The sequence below is a fragment of the Equus caballus genome, chromosome 2, assembly GCF_041296265.1.
Source record: "Equus caballus isolate H_3958 breed thoroughbred chromosome 2, TB-T2T, whole genome shotgun sequence".
NCBI classification, from domain to species: domain Eukaryota; kingdom Metazoa; phylum Chordata; class Mammalia; order Perissodactyla; family Equidae; genus Equus; species Equus caballus.
The window spans coordinates 8,630,065-8,653,323 of record NC_091685.1 but is presented as its reverse complement, the minus strand read 5'-3'; the positions used below and the strand labels follow the sequence as shown (position 1 = coordinate 8,653,323).

Genomic DNA, 23,259 nt, shown 5'->3' with positions numbered 1-23,259 from the left:
CGCCAGGGAAGGAGTGGAAAAAAGTGGGCAAGGAGGAGCGTTGAAAATATCGTGACAAGTAGTTTCCGTGCGCCCAAGAGCGTGTGAATTGCGCCTAATTACCGTGTCCGGTGCCTCTACGTAGACGTGTGTAACCCCTCGGCTTCTGGGGCGCGGGCTCGGCTGGGCCGCTCTCACTGGCCCGGGGCGCTTGGCAAGGCCGACCTTCCCAAGTGGCCCTGGCGGCCCGGGGGCGGGATGGGGGCAGGTGTCAATTCAATTACTGTGGTCGGGGTGGGGGTGGAGAGAGGAGGGTGCATATGGCATAAATGCCAAGACGATTTTTCCTGCCTCCTTCCGGCTCCGTTTCGGCGCGCTCCCAAGTCCGACGCGTTTGGAGTAGTTGGAGGCTATTTTGTTTTTTCCCCTACTGCCCTTAAAACGCAGGTCCTTTATTTTCAAGTCCTGATACGATAGGCAGCACGGAGGGTAAGTGTGGTTTACGAGGATTTTCGTTCTTAAGGAAGTCGGGAGAGAAGGAATGAGGTCGCGCTTCCCGTCCACGCCCGCCGCGTCCCCTGCGCTCTGCGCCTTTCTTCTCCCCTCCCCCCAGCCCCATCCCTCTGCCCCCTCTTGCTCTTTCCTTTCCTCACTTCTGCAGCATCTCGATTTCCTTTTCGTGGTGGTGGGATTCTTTTCATCGTTATTGTTTTAAATTAACGAACAGTTTAATTTTCTTTTTTAAACGAAAGTTAAAAGTGGCCTCTCTGTCTCCCCAGATCCTTTTGGACGCAGGGTGCGCATCCATCTGTCGGTCCTTCCGGGCTGCAGACAAGGTCGCCGCGGGCCCCCAGGAGTACTTTTAACTTTCGCCTTACTCGCCCGTCCTGACGTCACGGCCTGAGGTACAGCTCGGTCTGCAGAGGAGGTAACAGGTTTCGGATTTTCTTTCCCTTTTGAATGGCAACATCTGGAATTAATGCCGCGGTCCTCGGACGGGATCGCCTTGGGTTTCTCTGGCTGTGATTCTCTGTGCCTCTCCCCCCCCCCCCCCCCCCACCCCAGGTCTTTTCCTCATTCTAATGTCCTTCTAATGTTCTTTCACATTTTTATTCTCTACTTTTCTTTATCTCCTTCAGAGTAAAGAAAATTCGTTTAATGAGAAAAATGAGTTTTCCCTCCACTCCCGACCATGCGTTTCCACGTTGCTCTTTCAAACTTCCAGGGCCGCGGGGTTCTGGCCTGCGCGGTCTGGGGCGCGGGCGTACTGGGCGTGCAGACTCGGCCCTGGGGTCTCCGGACGCAAGCCCTTCCGCCTGGCACGAGTGCTGGCCGCGCCCTGCCAGCCCAGCCGCCTCTGACGCCGGGGGCTGGGGCTGGGGAAGGAAGGCACAGGGAGCGGAGCCCCACCGCAGACCGCGGAACTTCGCGCGGCTTCCTCCTGGAAGCCGACCTGGAGGGCCAGGCTAGGGGGGAGGAGGGAGAGTGGGGAGAGTGGTATGCGGAAGAGCTCGGCGGAGAGCTTCCAGAAAGTTGACCCGGCCCGTGCGCGAGCGCTCTTCGACCAGGACAGAGATTGTGGCAGTGTTAGAAACCAGGTCATTCGCCCCTAGCAAATTCCACTCGCTGGGGCCTGCGAAGGTGTTTGGGGGAGAGAAAGGGGTCCGCCCCTGTAGGGTCTCCCGCTGTGCAGTGATGGTAAGAAAGTGAGTCTGGGATAGTATGTCCTGCAGGAGCGTAGGACCCGGACCCCACCTTCCAACACCTTGAGGTTATGAGGTCAAGGAAATCTGTGCGTTGACTGCCCCCCTGGCACGGGGTGAGTGGGGGAGAGAGGACCGCGGCCGGATTCTGCGCAGGGTCGCCAGGCCGGGCGCCTCCTTCCGGAGCTACCTCGGACAAAGTTTTCGAGAAGTTATTTTTAAGGCCAAACGAAATGAACTACAAAAGTTTGCCTAGCTTTCGGGAGGGCGGTGGGCCAGAGACCCCTCTTCGTGCCAGGCCACTGTGAGAGTCCCTCACTTCGGTCCAGTAAACCTGTGGGAGCCAAGGGTCCAGCCACCAGGACTTGGGAACCCCGAGCTCTCTTGCTAGTATGTAAGGGACCTCATTTTCTTAGGAGAGGAAGACGGCACATCCTGGAACCCAGCCCAATCAGAGGGAATCTGCCCACCCTTAGGACAGGTGCCTCTCTCTTCGGTGGATCCTTCTCCCTCCTGTTCACAGCCCAACAGGTTCGAGACCCACACCCTTTCTTCTGATGCCCCAGGTGCTCATGTGAGTGAATGTGTCATGGAGGGAGGCGTGCACTCACACCTCCACAGGCCACTCCCGGGCTAGTCCTGCTTTGAATTGAGCTCACAGAGGGGAGCAGCCCGGAAGGGGGTGGCCTGGCTGAGCGGCCAGGAGTGAGGGAGCATGCCCAGACTGAGGCAGCAGGGGCTGCCCATACACCAGAGTGTGGCATCATACCTGGACACACAACTGGTATGTGTGACCTCATTCTGCAAAAGTCTTGGACACATCCTCACACCTGCATGCAGTGACCACGCACAGGGTGCACTCACCTCTGACCCGGCCACCCTCCCACCCAAGAGGATCCCTTCAGAAAGTTCGATTAACTTCACAGCGCTCTCATAAGCATATCCTCATCCTGGAACATGCAGTTGGTGTGTGACCTTTCACCCAGACACCCAGACTCCTACCTGGGTGACAGACGGAACACCAATAGCATATGCTCACGCACATGTGCCTTCGCTCCTGCACGGACCTAACCCTGCTCCAGGTCTGGCCCCTGCAGGCGGCTGGACTCTGGGCAGAGAAAGCCAGACCTCCCGTACAAATGAGGCAGCGGAGGACAGAAAGCCCGTCTTCACAATCACACACGGACACACTCACTCACGCAGGTCCTCTTAGCTCAGAATCATTTGCTGATGCCTCTGCTGTGCAAGGGGCTGGGAGCCCCGGGTGAGCGCTCCCAGCCACGCACGGAAGTCCACCCACCAGTGTTCGCGGCTGGCCCCATCCCCGATGCTTTCGCCCAGGCGAAGGTGGGGTCCAAAGGGATGGCCGTGGTGGAGACCCGGAGTGAGGCTGGAGTCAGAGGCTGAGGGTGCACAGGGGGCTGGAGGCATGGCTTGGTGGCGCTGAGTAGGAGCCGGGCCAGGGGCGCTGACGGGGGACCCGGGAGGCATTGACTTTTGCGCTGTTTGCCGGCGGCCTCGGAGCAAGCAGACGCCATCTGTTCGCCGGCTGCGGCGCGTCCCGTTTAATTACCCTCCCGGCAGCCTAATAGAGATGATATTAAACTAAATCTTTCTGACATTAAAAGTAATTATCCCCAAACCAGTGGCTCCGGGATGGAGTGGCCCCTCCCGTACCCACCCCTCCCCTGGCCACGCCAGATTCCCTTAGTTTGGCTGAAACTCTTTACCGCGAAGGGGGCGCGGAGAAAAGCCGGAAGGTGCCTTTGGGAGAAGAATCTTCGCGGGCCGCCCGGTACACGCTGTTTCCCGCACAACCACAGGCACTCTCGTACGCACGAACACGCGCGGGGATACACACACACCTGTATACACACAGACACAGCACGACATATTCCTCCGGATCAACTGTCGAGCCACGTGAATTAAGACTCTCAGCTGCGTGTGCTCCTGGTGGACAGGGAGAAGCGCAGCCTCGTTTGCTGTCCTCGCTCTCGACCCCGCTAAAATGGCCCATTTACGTGGTCAAAGCCACGAACACGGCCTAGGCCAGGGCCAGGGAGCAGGGCACAATTTTGCGGCCAGAAAGAACCTCTCCCACCGTGGCGCTTGATTTCTCGGGCGCTCTTCTGCGAGGGGCCCTGCGCCTCGCGCTTCCCCTACAGGGTCTTACTTAAGTCTCACCACCCTCTGCGAGGTAAGTCCTATTATCCCACTTGGGTGAGAAAACAGACTCAAGAGAGGTGAGGTGACTTGTCCCACATCTCACAACTAGTATGGGACAGAGCAGAATTCGAACTCAGGAGTACCAGGGGAGAGCCTGATCCAAGGCCCAAATTCTGCACGGTTCCAGGCGCGGGCTCGGGCTGGGCGCGGTGGAAGGATGTCTGGCCTGGCCCTCTCTGCACCCTCGCCCTCGGGGCTGCGGGCCCCGCCGGTGATCAGCCTCTTCCCTGGTCCTCGACCCCCAACGGGCTGCAGGCGCGGAGCGAGGGCAGCGGTGCTGACAGCGCGGCGGAAACCCCCGCGCAGAGCCCCAGCGGCTGCAGCCGCCCTTTGCAGCAAGCCCGGGCGTCTGCAGGGCGCGTGCAGGAGAGGAGGCCACGCGGCGTTGCCGGGCTTCCTATCTCCACAACCTTCTGGTTGGGCGCCTCTGAGCCCGAGACAAACTTGTTCATCGCTCAATGATTCGCTTCTATTTTTGAGTGCCTACTGTGTACTACCACTCTGCTAAACGCTTGATGTGTGCTGTCTTGCTTGGTACGCAATCCTGCTGGTGGGGGTGGTTGTGACGTTCCAGGTTTCAGACTCAAGTCCGCCAAGATTCAGCTACACGACGTAACTTGCCCCGCTGCTGCTGAGCCTCCGGGAAGATAGGAACCCAGATCCGACTTTCACTCTCAGGCTTTTTTCTTCTCACCTTCGGTTCCGAGATAGTAGGGTCAGAGCTAGCGGCTTTAATCGGTTGGATTCCATTCGGTTCACCGATCTTTCACGGCAACAGGAGAAAACGAGTCATTCATTTCATCCTGTTGAGCACCTAGTAAGTGCCAGGCCCTGAGGATCAGAGACTAATCAACCATGATGGGCCCTTAAAGAGCTCTTGGCCAACTGGGAACACAGTCACCTATCATGACCTCACGGTTGAGAACAGGCAGAGATGGAAGTGTGGAAAAGAGGGTCAAAGGAGACTTCCTGACGACGTTAGGTTTCCCGAATGGAAACATTATTACGCTTGTTCTGAGAAAGTAAAACATTATAAAACATTTTAGACAATTTAGCAAAGCATATTTGGAATATTTTTCCTGTGTACCTACATTTACAAAAATACACTTTTTGCTACCTGCTTTCTAATTTACAAATGAAGATTTTTCATATTTCATATTCATATCTACATAATCTTTGTAAAGAATTGTTTAATATTTTATTGTATGGATATACCTTAATTTATTTAGCGAATTCCCTATCAATAGGTATTTAGTTTACTTCCAATTTTTGCTATCATACACATTGCTACAATGAATATTCTTTGTGAATTTGCTTAATTATTTCCCTAGGATAAATTCCTGGAAATAAGATTGATGGGTCAGAGGCTTGTTTTGTTTAGTTTTGTTTTTTAAGGATTTTGATAGCTACCTGTCAGTCCTCAGGAAAGGCTGTCTTGACGAACACAACAGTAGTGCATCTTGCTGATTTTGTAAATCTTTGCCAATTCAAGCAGGAAAAAAGATTTTTTTGCCATCGTAATTTGCATTTCCTTAGTTATGCGTTAGTTTTTCCTGTGTGTTAGTCACTCATGCCTTAAAAAAAACTGTGTGTATCCTTTGCTTATTTTTCTATCATAGAGCTTCTCCTTTCCTTAATTTATGATAGCTGTTTATATATTAAAGAGGGTAGTGCCCTCCTATCTGTAACATCTGCTGCATTTCTCCATTTTTGTTTTTATCCTGTTTTGTTATTGCTATAATGAAGTTAAATTTTTTTTAATGTAGCCGTCTGTCATCTTTTCTTTATAGATTCTGCTTACAGTATCATACTTAACAAGGGTTTTTCAAATCTAACTTTCTAAGAGCGTTCACCTCTATTTTATAGTAACACCTCTTCATGATAGTCAGGATTTATATCTTTAGTTCATTTGAAATTAAATTTGGCGGAAGATGTGAAGTAAGGCTGTAACTTAATTTTTCCCCAAGGGATTAGCCAGTTAGCACAGCACTACCCAATGAGCCACACTTCCCCCCACCGTAGACCACGTCCTAAGTTCCCAGATGGCTCTAGGCGGTTCAGCACTTTCCCCTCTAGGGCGCTGTTCCCTTTTGCACCAGCCTCACTCTTTTAATTACTGTAGTTCTGTAATACTTGGGTGGGCAAGTCATCTTTCTGATTCCTGATCTTCTTTTTCAAACTTCTCATGGCTATTGTGGAAAGACAGTCTTCTGAATGAGTATTTTAGAATTTTTAAAGCTAGGTCCCAAAAGAAAGTAAAATTTAAAAAACTCTTTGGAAATTTGATTTAACTGCCTTTAGAAATTAATTTGAGGGAGATCGTGCATCTTCCCAATTTGCAATATTTCCTTCCATCTAGGACACCGTAGGACTTTCATTTATTCATGACTTTTATGTCCTTTTGTAAATTTTGTTGTTTTGTTCCTATGGTTCTGTTTCTTAAGCATGTTCCTTGGTGTTTTATACGGCTCTTGTGAATGGAATCTTTTCACCCCTCACAGCGTCTAACTGGTTATGGCAGGAGCATAAGAAAGTCACTGATTATAGTATATTGCTCAGGAGACTGGCCTCCTTCCTGACCCCTCCCCCATTTTACCTTAGTTCTCACAGTTTCCCGGAAGCTGAGTTTGGAAGGACCCTGCATTGACCAAGCCCAGCAAGGGAGGGAGAGAGAGTGATTCTGCACAGACGATACTGTGCAAAGGCCCAAGTGAGCTGCAGGTCCTCCCGGGGCTTTGGGGACAGTGTGCACCCACAGAGCGGCCTTCTTCCGACCTTCCTCCTCCTGGTCCCCATCTCCCAAGAGGGCCTCTGGAAACAGCGATTCCGAGAATCAGCCCTGGGGGCCCCATGCCACCCAGACTGGGAGCTTTGCTGTGCTGTGTGACCACGGGTGAGTCGCCAGCCCTCTCTGGGCTTGTCTGCTGGCCACTCCAGAATCGGATTGCTTGGAGAACAGCAGCAGCCGGGCCACCACATGTTGGGGGAGGAGATTGTGAAGAGGAAGGGCACTACGGCTAGGCTCCTGGGCCGGGTCAGCCTGGGGTTGAGTCCCGACCATTCCTGGGAAGTGCCTCGACAGACTGCATACTCCCAGCCTGTAACCCCCAGGTCACTGATGAAAATGAAGCTATGAGAGAGGGAAGGGCTAGGAGGCAGAGACCTAATCTATCCCCCAGCCCCTACCTCCTCACCCTTGGCATCTTTCCCTCAAAGAATTCTGCTCTGGGTTCCTCCACCACCAACACCACCACCCCACCTCCTACTCCCTCCACTTCGCATTTCCCACTGGGACAGGGGACAGCGCAGTCTCCCTCCAGGCTGTGTATGGTGGGCGAGTTCCAAGCTGCATGACTGGCTCAGCGCTGATACTGGTTGGCTTGGAGCCCAATATGTTAACTCTCTTTCCTGGCAGGGTCTGTGTTGAGGTCGGAAAGCTGGCTCACAAGTATGTTTTTTGGCCCTAATGGGTGGTTCAGACTCCAGGCTTGAGGTGGCACAGAAGCACAGATACCTCCTGCAGGTTCTGAGTCCCCCCTGGAAACTACTCACCCTTTAGGACCCAGCCCCCAGGATGCCCCCACTGTCTCTTGTCGGGGGCACAATAGGCACATCCTGATCCTGCAAGCTCTCCAATTCCTGTGCATGTGCCCTCTCTGAGACCACACAGCCACCCATCTTTATCTCCAGTTCATCTCAGAGGAAGCCGAGGCACAGAGAGTAGGTGACTCTCCCAGGGTCACACAGCTGGGTGGGGGAGGGAATGAAAGCTGCTCTTTGCATCTACAGAGGAGACTGGCTGGAGATAGGAGGCTGAGTGGAGACCACTTTCTCCACCCCTAGAACTGACCCCGTGGGGATGGGTGTAGGAGGGGTGGAGGAAGGAATCACTTCCTTTAGTGTTTGGAACCTCTTCCCTTGGGGGCTTCTTGACTCCTTTCTGTGCACCCTTTGCCCCCAAGGACCAACCCATATGCTGTCACTGCTGGTCAAGAGGCTGGCCCCACCCTTCACGTATCCTCAGCACCTTTGGTCACAGGACCTGGCTGAGCAGAGCTGCCAGTGTAGAGCCTGACGTGGGCTGGAGTCCTGCATTTGTCACCTTTCCTTCTAGGTAAGATGGGAGTAAAAATAATGCTTTCATGGGGTCATTGTGAGGATTCAGTAACACAAGTCATGTAAAGTCCTTCTCAGTGTCTGACACTCAAGGTAAACACTCAAGGTATATTGGGTATTATTATTTGTTAGACAGTTCCTGAATGAATGATTTCCTCTCTTTGCTTTCACTCCAGAGAGGGAAATTGTTCCCTTTCAGTACCTTTGTTGCCTCCATTAGCAGGAAGACTGGGGAGCTGGGAGCTGGTGACAGGAGCTGCCTCTGCTCTTGAACCATAATCTGAAAACTCTCTCCAGAATCAGAATTCCGATGGATTTGCAAGGCTCAGAGACCTTCTGGCAGGCCTGGGTTGCTCAAGGTCGCAGAGGACTCTGGGCCATCGCCCTCCCTGGGTCACCTCACCCACTCCACTCGCCACCCTCTCTGGGGGCTCCACTAACCAGAGCGTGTTTGCCGTGAAGCACAAAGTGGTACTGCCCAGTAAGGATGGAGCAGCGCAGCCCAGGCCTCCCCTGCCTCTGGAAGCACCCCCTACCTGTCTCCTCTCAGAGCCTCCATTATTTGGGGCACACCCTGGCACTACTTGTTCCTGGTAGGGCTCCCCAAAGGCAGGAGCTGGGCTCTGCGCCACCGTGGCACAGTACCACCTTTATTCCAGAGAACACGTTCTTGTGTGTCCATGACCTCCCATAGCATGTAAAAACCTCATAAAATGCACCCCATTTTTTATAAGAGGAAACGGAAGAATGTAGGCATCAGCTGCACAAGCCAGTTCCTCCCTAATGCTTGGTGTAGTTGAAAGTATGCCAGAATGGAGGCCTTGGCCAAGTCACTTCACTGCTCTGTGCCTCAGTTTCTCCATCTGTAGCAAGAGGAAAGGTAGACCTGCTGTGTCTGGAAATGTTCTGAAATGAGAAAGGGACTATGCAGACCCAGCTAGATGATTCCCACGTGGCATGCTCCATCCAGCTTAGGCCTTGGCACCCACCTCTGGAAATACAGCAAAGTTCCTGGCCTCTACACCTGGTTCCTCTTACATGGGCTTCCACCCAACCCCCAAAAACACAGAGAAAAGATTCAGTAAGACTCTTCTTGTTGCCAACTCCTCAGAAGAATCCTATGCAAATGTTACCAGTGTGTGTGCAAGTAAGGCAGATAACATTTCCAGGGGCCTAGAGCCCTGATCCCAGAGGGGCAGCCTCCATTCTGATCCTGTAGGAGGCTCCTATTTTCTAACTCTGGGATCTCAGACTGTCAGACTTGGGCAGGCCATTTAGCACAGAGTGGACTCTGGCCAGAGCTCCTAGGTGGGGTTCACTTCTCCCCAGAAGCCTATCTGACCGCCTGCACCGGGAGCCTCCTCTGGGTCCCCACAGCTTCTGCAACTCCTCTAGCATTGACCACACTGCTCTGAAACTGGTGGCCCCACCCCAGCCTAGGAGTTCTGGGCCAAGGGTAGAGGCTGAGAACCCAGTATTTAACGAAAAGCCTACATGATGAACGAAAGAGTCAAAACTGACTTGGTCTCCATAAGGCAAAGGGCCTTTAACAGTACTTAAGTTGAATGCTCGTTTGATGAAAATGCATGGTGGACAAAATATTTGCTTTGGAGATAGACAATGTGTTATATAGCAGCTATGAGACTTTGGGCAAATGATTTAACCTCTGTAAGTCTGTTTATCAACATATGAAATGGACAGTGTGTTCCCCCTCACAGCATGGTTTTGTAGTTCATTCATTCGTATAACATTTACTGTCTGTGCCCTGTGCCAGGAGGGGGAAAGATATGTCACAGGCCACACGGGGAGACTTCTGTGCAAATAATCACAATCATGTGATAAGTGCTCTGCTAGGGTCAAACCTGGGGATTAGAAGAGGCCCCTAACTTGTCTTGGGGACTCCAGGCGGCTTCCTGGAGGAGGAGGAGTAGAGTGGAGCGGTAATAGCCTGAACTCTGGAGCCAACGTGCCTGCATTTGACTCCTGGTTCCTCGGTTTACTAGCTGTGTGACTTTGTGCAAATTACTTAATCACTTGTGCCTCAGTTTGCTCACCAATAAAGTGGGGCTACTGATAGCTCCTACTTCATAGGGTTGTTATGAGGAGTAAATAAGTTAATACAAGTAAAGCACTTAGTGCCTGGCATGCAATAAACATGTCGTCAATGTTCACTATTATCAACAGCTATCTACCAAGCACCTACACGGTGCCAGGCCAATGGCAAGGGATAAAACAACACATCAGACTGACATGGACTCCACCTTCGTGGAGTTTACACCTTAGGCAAAATCTGAGCTGAGTCTTGAAGTAAAAACTGCCTCTTCTTTAAGAAGAGTTTGAGAAGAGCAGATGGCAAAGTCAGGGGCTGCTGACATTTTGCAGGCAAGCAGAGCAGGGAAAGTCTGCAGAGGAGACAGAGCAGGACCTTTCAGAGAGGTTGGAGGATACTAGCGAAGTGCAGCATCCTAGAAGGCAAGCGGAGAAGCATTTGAGGATTTTTATTATACTCTGTCATCTGCGGGTTAGAGGGTACAGCTACTGAAGCAGCTCAGAGAGGGGGGCCTCATCGCGGAGAGAAAACACTGTAGGCATGAGCTTTGGGCTGAGACTCAGAGGGAAAGCTCAGCTCCCCTCCCTACTAGCTGTGTGTCTCTGGGACAGGGACATAATTTCTCTCAGCTTCAGTTTTCGTAATTGTAAAATAAAGACACTAATAGCGGTGACCTCAGAGTGATTCTGAGGATGGTGTGGGAGGACAGAGTGTATAAAGCCCCTGGCATTGTGCAGGCCTTACCGAGGCCTTCACTCAACACCAATTCCTTCACTCTTCATCTCTTCTCAGCAGCTCCAGTTGATTTTGCTCCAGTTCCAATTAATTAAGTGTTTTAGTAACCACTGGGTGCACGACTGCTTCATGCCAGACCCCAGTCTGGCTCTGGAAATAACAGACGATTGTGACCTGGTCTCTGCCCTTACAATGTTCCCAGATGAGTTGGATGTTAGAGATGAAGTGACCACCTTATTAATACAAGGACATCATTATTTGTTTAAATTCAGTCAATAAGTCCAAATTTACTGTGTGCTTACTATGTACTAGTTATTTCACTAGGCCTTGAAGATATGAAGTGACTCAGACCCTTCTAGGGGCTCACGGTCTGGGGGTAGGGGGAGGAAGGACATGTGAGCTAAGAGTTACAGTTCAGAGTGACCCAGTGCTAGGAAAAGGGTGGCACAGGGCTGAAGAGTCACAGCACAGGCGCCTAACCTGAGGGTGAGGCAATGGCTAGGGAAACCATCTTGGAGGAAGTGAAGGCTAAACTGAAAGTGAAGGATGGATGGTGGTAGGAGTCTAGTGGTGATGGAAGGGCATGCAGAGCAGAGGGAATAGTGTGCAAGGGCAGGGGTGGTAGAAAGCTGCTGCTTTCAGGAGAGTGCAAGTAGCTCAGGATGTGTGTTAAGGGCATGGCTGGAGATAGAGATGGGGAGGGAGACAGGGGCCAGATGACAGGAGTTGTAAATCCAAGCCAAGAGTTTGGGTTTTATTCAGAGGGCAGTGGGAAGCCTTTGAGGGGATCAAAGCAGGGGTGTGGCACAGGGAGGCAGGTATTTAGAAAGCTCTTTCTGGCAGCTGTGTGGAGACTGCTCTAGAAGAGAAGGGACAGGAGAAAGGGAGATCAATTAGGATGAGCTTTTGTAACCCAGGTGAGAGATGATAAAGGTCCAAAGGGAAGAGATGTCAGTGGGATAACGGAGGAAGGAGCAGGGAATGGATTCTGGAGACATCAAAGAGGCAGAAACTTACAGGATCCTTTTCAAATCACTGCATGTGCTTAAAAATAAAAGGCATTGCTTACATTCTGGCTCCTGACACACTGGGGAATGAGTCACTCTGAAAAGCTGAGTTTTCTATAAAAATGTTCCTTTACCCCTTTTTGCATCAACCAACATTTAAAAAATATTACGATTTGAAGTGCCTTGGTATTATGTCATACTTTCCTTGAAGGTACCACATTGTGATAAACAGAGCAGGGACTTTGGAGTCACAGGGCTGGGTCATAAGCTCTGCTCTCCTCTTTATTAGCTGTGGAGCTCGGGCCCAAGTCATTTCACTTCTTCAAGCCTGTTGCTTCTTCTGAAGGGGGTCAAGACCACCCACCAGCAGGGTTGTTGTGGGGTTACATGAGCTCATGTATGTCATGCTCCAAGCCCAGTACCCGGCACATTCTAAGCACTCAGCAAGTTAGTCCTCTCCCCTGCTCCCCACCATGCCCCAGGCTCATCCTTAAGGATACTAGTAACACAGTGACCTTCCCTGAAGGGCCCTGGAGCAGTGCTCCTGGACTTCTGATGTCTGCTTTTCACGTTTTGTGTGTCCTCCCCCATAATCTGACACTTCTCACTGTTGTCATCACCCACTCTCCTTTTTATGATCCCATATGAGTTTGTAGACCAGATAATAGCTGTTCTAACTGCTTTACATGTTAACTAACTTTTGTGTTAATTCCTTTAATCTTCACAACCTTGTCAACCAGGTACTGTGATTATCTCCATGTTATAGCTAACAAGCTGAGGCACAGGAAGGTGAAGTGACTACCCAAGGGCACACTACTAGTAAGTGCAGGAGCGGCTTGGACCCAGGCAATTTGGCTCCAGAGGCTCTTCTCTTAACCACATATTATATCACCTCTTGAAACCGAGAACCACAACTCATAGTGTACACATTAAGAGTTACCATACTGAAGACTGGAGAGCAGTGTCTTTTATTGGTGTTTCCTTTCAGACCAAACTTTCAAAATGCAGCAGAGAGGAGCTGTATGGCCAGTTGGGGTTGTTAAGGGCCATCTTCCAAAGTAAATTATTTGAGATGAGGAAGAAGCACTAAATGCAGAGGGAGGTTCAAGGCAAGAAAGCCTACCTGTTGCATCCCAGCCTCTTTGGGGATTTTAAATAAAAATATGGCTTGAAGAAAATAAGCAAATAGTCTGATGATGTTTGCATGATGTAAATGGTGGTTCTTACTTTTTTGGGGTCAATAGAGCCCACTGAGAATCTGAAGAATACAGAAAGGTACACATTTAACTTTTTGGACACAATTGTAGGGGATTCCAAGATTCATTCTTGGGCATGAAATTTAGAGATTCTTTATAAAAGAGCTGTGGACCAGAAAATCAGAGCCCAGGGCTTGAGCCCTAACATGTCTACCAACATTCTGTGTGACTTTAGGCAAGCCACTGCCCTCTGAGCCTCATGTGCAAAAACGGACTGATCACCTCTGCCCTGCTTCCCTCACTGCAGTGGACTGTGAGGATGTGTGTGGAAGGTGTGGTAAGCTTCAGAGTGCTATCTGAATGTTATCAGGACACTGAAGTTCAGGGAGGTTACTCATTTAAAGTCATGCAGCTATTAAGTGGGAGAACCAACGTTCAAACTGAAGACCCTGAAGTCTCTGGAATGTGTGATATATGTGAGATCACCCTCCAAGAATTTTATAAAAGATTAAATGAGATAATGCATGTGAAAGGGTCACATAGATTGTTAAGTGCAATGCCTATGTGAGTTACTCCTGGATTGAGTTTAGGATTCCACATCCCATCTACCTGTGGGATCCAAGACTGGGTGGATGAGGGACTGAGAGGGACGGTGGAAGTGTATCAATCAGTGATGCTGCTCATGGAGACAATCAACACCCTCTCCCACATCCAAATGAATAAGTTCCGAGCTTTGGGGAAATCTGCAGAGCTCTGCAATCTCTTTAAAACTTACCCCATTGACCAGCACATCCAGGTCAGGATGTCTTTGGTAGTAGCAATTTTAATGAAACTGCAAACTTATTTTATGTCTCTAATGTCACCAAGGAAAATTTATGAAAGCCTAAACCTATTCTTCTACATTAAAAAAGAAAGATTCCATAAAAGATGCTCTCATCCAACTCAGGCTTACAATTCAGAGATGATCACCTGTGTGTCCCATAGAACCAGTGGTGCCAGAGCATGGCAACACGGCCAACCAGACACTGCCCCCACCTGCACCTTCTGAGAGCAGTGGGAAACTGGCAATGCTTCCTTAAACCTTCAAACGAATGCTTCAAACGTACAACCGCTAATCCAAGAAACACAAAGGAGTGAACTGGAACGGGGGTGGGAATGATAAGGAGCCCTGGAACTTCACTATAAACAGCTGGGCATAAGAAGACCAAGCAAATATTTGGACTGAGTCACTGACTGTGTCTGATGGCTGGAATGTAAAGCCCAAGGAAGATTAAGGGTAGGAGGAAGAATTGCAAAGGACATTGCTATTTCTGTGGTGATAACAAGTCCTTACTGTTTTTCTTGGAATCTAACTTTATGCAAGTCATTTTAATGTTGTAAGAAAAGACACAAAATTGTTTGGCCTCCTGTTCTAGAGCTTCGTAGAGCAGAATGACATGAGGGAACAGTGATAATTAGCTGAGGCCTTTCCCAGCAATGGGGCCTATAGGATAGCCTTTCATGGTACTGAGCAAGAAGAACCTTCCAAGACAAGGCTGAAAAAGGGAGGGTAAACTTCATACACATTCAAGTAGCATTTAATAACTTTGATGAAATTGGTTTCAGAGTAAAATGTATGTTATTGGAATACAGAAGTGAAGGTGATGGGGGGAATAGTATGATAAAGTCAAACCCAAATCAGATGGAATAGGTTAAACGTGAAAGTGAATTCAGAGTCTCATTTCTCCAATCTCTGCCCCCACCCTTGCTGCTGTTCCTGACTGTGGCCTGAGTTCAGGGCAGAAGCTTCTCCAGGGCAGCTCCAGAACAGGGTCTACCTGGAAAAAGAAGACCCCATGCTCTAGTCTATCTTAGCATTGGACATGACTGTCTTGTGGGCCATTAGGTTAGGAAGGTAGGAGTGGAGCTGGAGAGGAAGTGCTCAGGTTGAACTTGGCCACAGTGGGTCTCTTCCTTTCAGCCTCCCCGGAGAGACCACTGGGGCCAGAGAAAGCCTGCACCTACACACACACAGCACTAGTCTGTTAGGAACACATTTCTTTTAAGAGAGTGTTCAGGGGAGGTCCCTGGCTGGAGTATCAGAGAAAAGACACAAGGAGGAATTTTCCCGGCCAGTGCCCACTTCTGGGCAGAGGGAAAAGTGACCAGGCATATCTCGGGCTTCAGTTAGAGTCTTATGAGAACCCCTTGGCTTGGGCTGGGGGAAAAAATCCAGCACTCATACTCTCTTTTGGACAAGTACAAAATGTCAAATCAGGATCCCAACCCCAGGATAGAGACCACAGGTGACACAAAATAGATATGGAGAAACATTCCAAGACTGAAAAGAAATCATTGGCCGTGAAGACATAAACAGCGCTTCCATGAACTAAACTCTAAACCCCAAATCCAGAGATGAACAAAAATCCACATTTACTAAATCACCCCAAAATTATTATATGTAGGTTCATGCAACACATGTCTTCTGAGCTGAGCCCCTGTTTGCTCTCTCAAATATATGAAGTCAGAATGCTTAGCCATAGAATGACACCCCTTCATTTGAGATAGGAGTTCAATATTTAATATTAAAACATTAAAAGAATGAAATAGTGGATCAAGTTCCTTATTACAGTTGGGCTCAGAGTCCATGAGGCAGCTGATCAGATTTTGGCGATAGACAAGGTGCTTAAGACACCAAGTGAGAAGGTCCAAACGCGTGATGAAGAGGGAGAGAAACACGGGAAAATTGTGTTCAGCGTACACACTGATGGACCAGCAACCTGGGAGCTGGTGTCCGTGAGGTTCTAACTGCCCGAATGCAAACCTATCAGCAGCTTCCTGCAGCCGGGCCAGATACCGAAGTCCTGGTACTGGTCCTCTTCACATTATCTCATCACTAATATCGTGCACTTCAACAGTTTCTCACGCTGTAAAGAACAGCAGATACCTCCTAGATGGAACCTGGAGACTCAAGGCAGCAGTAGTAAATATCTTGCATATATGTCAAATGCAGTCCTCAAACTCAACCTTATATCTTAGTAAAGAAGTCAGAAAGTACCAACAAAAATGATATGCTTTTTTTCCTACAACAATGTTTAATCTCCATACCAAGAAATCCCATTAGACTTTTTACCCCTGCCTTTTAAAATTAGGTGACAAAGTAGAAATCCAGTCATGAAAATAAAAAGGCAGAGGCATATAAGCCCTGGCTCAATGAGACATAGCAAATACACAGCATCCTGGTGTCACAGAACATCCTGCTGTCACAGAACTGTCCTAGACACTGTGGAGAGAAGAAGGGCATTGGAGAGGTAACAATTCTACTCTGTGATCACTCACACTTGAACGGTGCATAAGTCAGTGAATGAGGGTGAGGTGAAGGGGGTAGGGGAGGGTGGCAGAGTTGTAATTCTCTATAACGAGGTTGGGAACATATACTCGTGGATGGGCAATTTTAAGTAGCTATGTTTATTATTACTTTTTTCCAGCAATCTTGCAAGAGGCAGAAGTGTGACACTGAATTGAGTGAGACGAGAGCGTAGGTGGGTTGGTGAGGAGCCTTCTCTTGACGCAGCCTCCGGCTTGTCCAGGAAGGGCTGGTTCCACTGCTGGGCCATGTTTACTCTTTTGCTTCAAGGAAAAGGGTTTCTTGAGGGAACAACTTTACCTCCAATAATGACTTATTTGGGTCCAGCTGGGTTACCTAAAAAGAAAGAAAACACATATTCAAAAGACTGGAACAAGCACTATTTTTTCCACATGGCATTCAGATCCTACCCATGCACATTGATTTTGAGCCTACTATGCACTGGCATGGGCATTTTCACATCTATCATCTTATTTGATGCTCTAAATAACCCTGTAATGCAGATGTTGTCATTCTCATTTTATAACTGAGGAAACCAGGGCTCAGAGAGGTCAAGTCTCAGAGTTTAGTGGAAGAACTGGCATTTGATCTCAGGGCATAGCTTCAGGAGACTGGACCTCTTCTTGGGCAGGTGGAGGTCCCTTGCCACCCGCACAGCTCAGCTTGGCCAGCAGAAGAGGAGGCCCCTCAGGAAATGGTTCGGGTTAAACAATGACTGGTATTCCCAGGGACTTCTGCTTGCTTAACTCTTGACCGCAGGGAGGGCCTTTTCTGCTCAGTGAGAAAAGAGAGAAGCCTTTGGTGCTGATGTTTCTACTAACCCTACCTGTATACACTGTAGAATGCCCACGCCACCATGCCCAAAGGTGCTGTCTCCTGTGCTGCGGAGAGGCTCCCCAGGGAGGCATAGCCCAATCTCCTTGTTGTTGTTGGTGGTGGGGATATTTAGTTTGAAAAAATGAGTCAATGTCATAATATAACTTTCTATTTTAGAAGTAAAAAAGCATCATTTCATAATATAAACTATAGAAAGGGAAGCTAGACAAAATCTTGGCTCAGTTGGGATATGCTAATCATACAGGGATCCCAAATTACCTAATTTATTTAACTTTTATAACCTCCTAGGCCAGGGGCAGAGATGGGATGTGGAGGACTTCTGAATCTGAGAGTGAGAGAGAAACAAAACTTTCCTGTTTATCGAAAGGGAACATGAATTTAAAAAAATTGACAAATACTGACTGGTTTAGTGGAAAGGACAATGGGCTTTGGAAACAGAAAGAGTCTGATTTCAATCACAGCTGTGTTGGCTATTATTAGCTTTATGGTTTTGGAGTTAGTCTCAATCTTGTAGGACTGATGTGAGGATTGAATGAGAAAAAATATGTAATTAGCACCGTGTTTGGCACTGAACAGGTGTTCAATGACGGCTGCTGTACCTGTGAGTAACTGTAGGGATGGACAGACACACAGATGACTGGGCAGCTCCGAGTGTGTGTGATGGGAGGCCAAGCAGTCTGCTCTGTTTGATACAGAAGCTCTGGGCCCATGCGCAGAGACTACAGCATCTGAGGCAGGCAATCTTGTCCTCTGCTCAACTGAAGCCACACCTAATGAGATGGCTCCACTGTCTTCTCCTAGCCGAGGGGGAGTGGAGGCCCTGGGGGGCTGAGTGTCATAGGCAGGCTGGCGAGCTGAAGGAGGAACACTTTCTTCGACTGTATCCAGATGGAAACCTGATATGCCCAGGAGGGTCATTAAGGAGACACATCCGCCTCCAGAATCCTCTCTGCTTATAAGGAACCCAGAGCACAGCAGCTCTACTGGTATCTCTCGGGCTGTGGGCAGATGGGCAGGCAAGGCGGTGGGGAGGGCCCAGCCTGCTGTCTGTCTTCCAATGCACTGGGGGGCAAGCTGCTGGCAAATGTTTACCCACTTCCCCAATTAACGTACAATACTGCGCTGGCTTCTGTCAACAAACAGAGCTAGGCTGCCTCTGCTTCTGACTCGTTGGCATTTTCTGCCCAGCTGCTTCCGCTATTGTTCTTAATTAACATGCCAGAGCTCTTCCGGCATCTTCTACTGTGTTATTTGTGGTTTGTAAATATGATTTTTTTTGTATTGAAGTGTAATTGACATATAATATCCTATTAGTTTCAAGTTTACATCATAGTGATTCGATATTTATATACATTACAAAATGATCATCACAATAAGTCTAGTTACCGTTTCTGACCATACAAAGTTATTATATTATTGACTATATTCCCTGTGCTGTACATTACATATCCATGACTTATTAATTTTATAACTGGAAATTTGATGTTTGTGGGAGAAGCCATAATCTTAACAGTGTCAGAGCTGTGCATACCCTGCCTGAGTTGTCAACTTGCAAGGTTAGAGGTTCAGAAACCACACCCAGTTTTCACACGAGAAAACTGTGTTCAAGAAAAGTTAAGTGCTTTTTTCAGTCACTTTAAGTGGGAGAGCTAGGACTTGAGAAGGAGGAAACTAAAATTTCTTGAACGCCTATTACATGCCAGGCCCTTTACATATGTTATTTTATTTAATCCCTATAACAACCACGCAAGGTAGGGGGAGATGACAAAATTGAGGCTCAAAGTGGTTGCCATTTGTTTAAGGCTACGTGGAAAGTAAGGGTATGACTACTCAGAATAATGGTTAAAAAAGTGAAGCGAACTTAGATTCAAATCCCAGCTGTCTTGCTTACTGCCTATACGACCTTAAAGAAGTTACACAACCAGAGAGCCTCAGTTTTCCCACAGCTGTAAGATGGCAATAATCACCGTTTCTCCTTTATGGGTTGTTGTGATGGTTAAATGGAATAATGTTGGTGAAGCCTCTGGTACAGTGCCTGAGCCAGTAAGGGCTCAATGGGTGGGAGCCATTACTGGCTGGAGTGCTGCCTAGGGTAAGGGCCCCAGTCTGTCTAGCCTCAAAGCTGGAGCTCTTCCTTGAAGCCTCCTGAAACCCAGGTCTGCACCACGTTGCCCTTCTTATTTCTAACCTGCTGCCAGTAGAAGTGCCCCCTTTTCCCTGATAGGGTAATGCCTCAAGATCTGGAGACCCCCTTTTATAGTTTAGAGGGGCTTTGCCACCAATGGACTGCTTCACAGCAAATATGGCTGTGTTGGGGCTACTCCCTCTGGTGCCCCAGATAACAAGAAATTTTTTGCTCTGAAGGTCACTGCAGACAGAAATTTCAAAGTGAACAAGGACAATCTGTTTCCATTCTGATTTGCCTGGTGTGGACAAAGAGACTGTGGGGAACCTAGGGGTATACCCGACACCATGCTTCTCCCCAGCAAGAGAGGGGCCATATTGTGAAACCATCCTGCAGTGCTCTGGGCCTCATTCAAGAAGGATGTGGAGCATGCCAGGAGGGAACTGCTGGTAAGCAGGAGCCTAAAAACCACGTTCTCTGAAAAAGAGCTGAAGAAGGGGAGATGTCTCCCGGAGAGAGAGCACGGAGCAGTGGTGGTGTGGTGCTGCTACAGGCCCAGGGATGGGCTGTGTCAGCCCTCTGTCAATATCTGAAGGGCTGACAAGTAGACAGAGTAGGTGTGTCCAGTGCAGCTCCAGTGGGTGGAGCTGGGACTGGTGAGGTAAAATCCCAGGGAAGCAGAACTCAGCTGGTGGAAAGAACTGTTTTATCAGAGCAGCAACTGCTGGTATGGCTACTACTGTTTCTTTCTCCTCCTTCTGTTCTTTATTTTCTTTTTGCTCATCATCATCATCATCATCATAGCAGCAATTATCATTTATTGAATGCCTACCATGTAGCCGGAACCATGCTAAGTACTTCATATATAATACCTTAACTAGTCCTCAAAACAGCCAAGTGAAGTAGGTATGATTGCTGCCATTTTACAGTTGAAGACACCATGGGTTATCTTGCCCAAGGTTGCAGGTGGAATAAGATTTGAAAGTCAAGTCTGTCTGACTCCAAAGCTCAGGATAACCAGAAAGCTTCTGGCCAAGAAGTCAATGGGTTGCCTTGGACAAATGGAGGGGTAGGGCGGGGAGAGGTGAGTGCACGCTCTATTGTCCCTAGAAGCATTCAAATAATGGCTTACTTGGAGATGATGATTTATTTTGTACCAGGCATATTCCACTCACTTCATATTTATAAAATAATTTAATTTTTATAATAACCCTCTGAGGTAGGTTATCTGAGGTAGGTACAACTATTATTCCCATTTTACAGATGACGAAACTGAGTCATGGTGCAGATTAAGTAACTTGCCCAAGGTCTCAAAGTTATTAAGGGCAGAGCCAGTATATAAATCAAGGCAATCTAGCTTTGGAATACATATGTTTAACTCTAGACTATTCCGCCAGAGGTGTTGCTAAGAGTACTAGGATCCACACAGAAAAAGAAGTGGGATGAGATGACCCTGAGGTTGTTTCTAACCAAGCTTCCAGGATATAAGATCTTCACTTTAAGAATGGCAAAAGGTCAAGGGTCAGTAAAAAAATCCTGAAATGTTTATAAAATACGAATACAAAAACCCAATCTGAGCTTGTGTTCTGCCATTTACTTGGGACTTTACTGAATTATTGACTCTCTAAATCAACAGAGAAACCCATCCTTTGGGACTCCTTGGGGGAGGGGGAGTATTCTCAGATAAGTATGGCCTGTGTATGTTAGAAAAGGAAAGTCAACCATCTTGACATTTTATTCATTATACTTAGGAAACTTGAATGGATATATTTTCTAACTAATTTAATGTTTTAGCAAATTGGCTTTGTGAAACATGTTTATGGTAGCAAAAATGGGACATGTTTTCCACCAAACAGAGCCATTCTTTTCTAGGTTAATTTTCTCAGCAGTTTGAACTTTCATATACATCTTATTTTTATTACTTTTCTGAAAAAGTATAACATTGCTGCTGAGAAAGATGTGAACCAACGTGACAGATTTCCGTCTTGGCCCCACTGAGTGAGCCCCAGAATGCTGAGGTGGGAAAGCTCTTTAAATGCCAAACAGTCCAACTCCTTCATCTCACAGGTGGGCAACCTGAGGCTCAGAGAAGTCAAGTGACTTGGCCCTGGTCACACAGTTCATAAGGTGCAGATGCAGTACTGTACCCCAGAGTTTCTGACTTCTCTTTTGGGGCACTTTCTAGCCACACCATTCTGCTTCTTACTTTTTTTTTTTTAACACTTAACCATAAATATAATACTATTACTAGGCTGGGAGTTACTCGAGGGCAGGAGCTGAATAATACTAAAAATAATAGTATCAGTAATTATGCATAGAAACTTATAGTTTGCAAGGTATTTACATAAACATTAATTCACAATCATGTAGGGCAGGTATTATTATCAAGCCTTTTAATTTAATCTTGCTAATTAATTTTATTTTAAAATTGAATAAAGGAAAGTCTGGATCTAATATTTTCACATTTAGAAAAAATGCTAGGTTCAGCAAATGGTGCTGGAACAATTGAACATTCACATGCAAAAAAGTGAATCTAGATGCAGACCTTACACCCTTCACAAAAATTAACTCAAAATGGATCACAGACTTAAATGTAAACCACAGAACTATAAAATTGTTAGGAGACAACATAGGAGAAAATCTAGATGACCTTGGGTATGGCAATGACTTTTAGATACAACACTGAAGGCACAATCCATGAAAGAAATAATTGATAAGCTGGACTTCATTAAAATTAAAAACTTCTGCTCTGCAAAAGACACTGTCAAGAGAATGAGAAAACAAGCTAGAGACTGGGGGAAAATATTTGCAAAAGGCACATCTGATAAAGAACTATTATCCAAAATATACAAAGAACTCTTAAAACTCAACAATAAGAAAATGAACAACCCAATTAAAAAATGGGCCAAAGATCTTAAAGATACCTCACCAAAGAAGATATACAGATGGCAAATAAGCATGTGAAAAGACGCTCTACCATATGTCATCAGGAAGACGCAAATTAAAACATCAATGAGATATTATTATACACCTATTACAACGGCCAAAATCCAGAACATGGACACCACCAAATGCTGGTGAGGATGTGGAGCAACAGGAATGCTCACTCACTGCTGGTGGGAACGAAAAATGGCCCCAGCCACTGTGGAAGACAGTTTGGTGGTTTCTTATAGAACTAAACACACTCTTACTACACAATCCAGTAATTGCACTCCTTGGTATTTACCTTAAACAGCTCAAAACCTATGTCCACACAAAAACCTGCATACAGATGTTTATAGCACCTTTATTCATAATTGCCAAAACTTGAAAGCCACCACGATGTCCTTCCTTAGATGAATGGATAAACAAACTATGTACATCCAGACAATGGAATATTATTCACTGCTAAAAAGAAATGAGCTGTCAAGCCATGAAAAGACATGGAGGACTCTTAAATGCATATTACTAAGTGAAAAAAGCCAATTTGAAAAGGCTACATACTGTATGATTCCAACTACGTGACATTTTGGAAAAGGCAAAACCATGGAGACAGTAAAAAGACCACTAGTTGCCAGGGGTTGGGGGGAGAGGGATGGATAGGCAGAGCACAGGGGATTCTTAGGGCAGTGGAAATACTCTGTATGATACTGTAATGAGAGACATACGTCATTCATTTGTCCAAACCAATAGAATGTACAACACCAAGAGTGAACCCTGATGTAAAGTATGGACTTTGGGTGATTATGATATCAATGTAGGTTCATAGATCTTAACAAGTGTGCCACTCTGGTGGGGCATGCTGATAATGGGGGAGGTTATGCATGTGTCGGTGCAGGGAGTATATGGGAAATCTCTGTACTTTCTGCTCGATTTTGCTATGAACCTAAAACTGCTCTAAAAAATTAGTCTTTAAAAAGAACCACTAGGTTGAACTTTTTAAGGTTCCCAAAGTATTTT

At 47.4% G+C, this 23,259-nt stretch overlaps 1 protein-coding gene and 1 long non-coding RNA gene across 6 annotated transcripts in view; one reads left to right on the top strand and one right to left on the bottom strand.

Annotated features, from left to right (window-relative positions):
* Positions 1–123: 123 nt before the first annotated feature.
* LOC111770826 (uncharacterized) lies at positions 124–5,598 on the top strand. The gene is made up of 3 exons (XR_011436357.1): positions 124–468; positions 759–907; positions 2,099–5,598. It is a non-coding gene; the product is annotated as an uncharacterized lncRNA (long non-coding RNA).
* A 10,845-nt stretch (positions 5,599–16,443) lies between these two features.
* Positions 16,444–23,259, bottom strand: part of FAF1 (Fas associated factor 1) — a 472,901-nt gene continuing 466,085 nt past the window's right edge. For all 5 annotated transcript variants that reach the window (XM_005607066.4, XM_070260010.1, XM_023630176.2 and 2 more), the window contains one exon: positions 16,444–16,694. In XM_005607066.4, the coding sequence (XP_005607123.1) occupies positions 16,611–16,694 (84 nt within the window). In that variant the 3' untranslated portion in view covers positions 16,444–16,610. The remainder of the gene's footprint in view (positions 16,695–23,259) is intronic.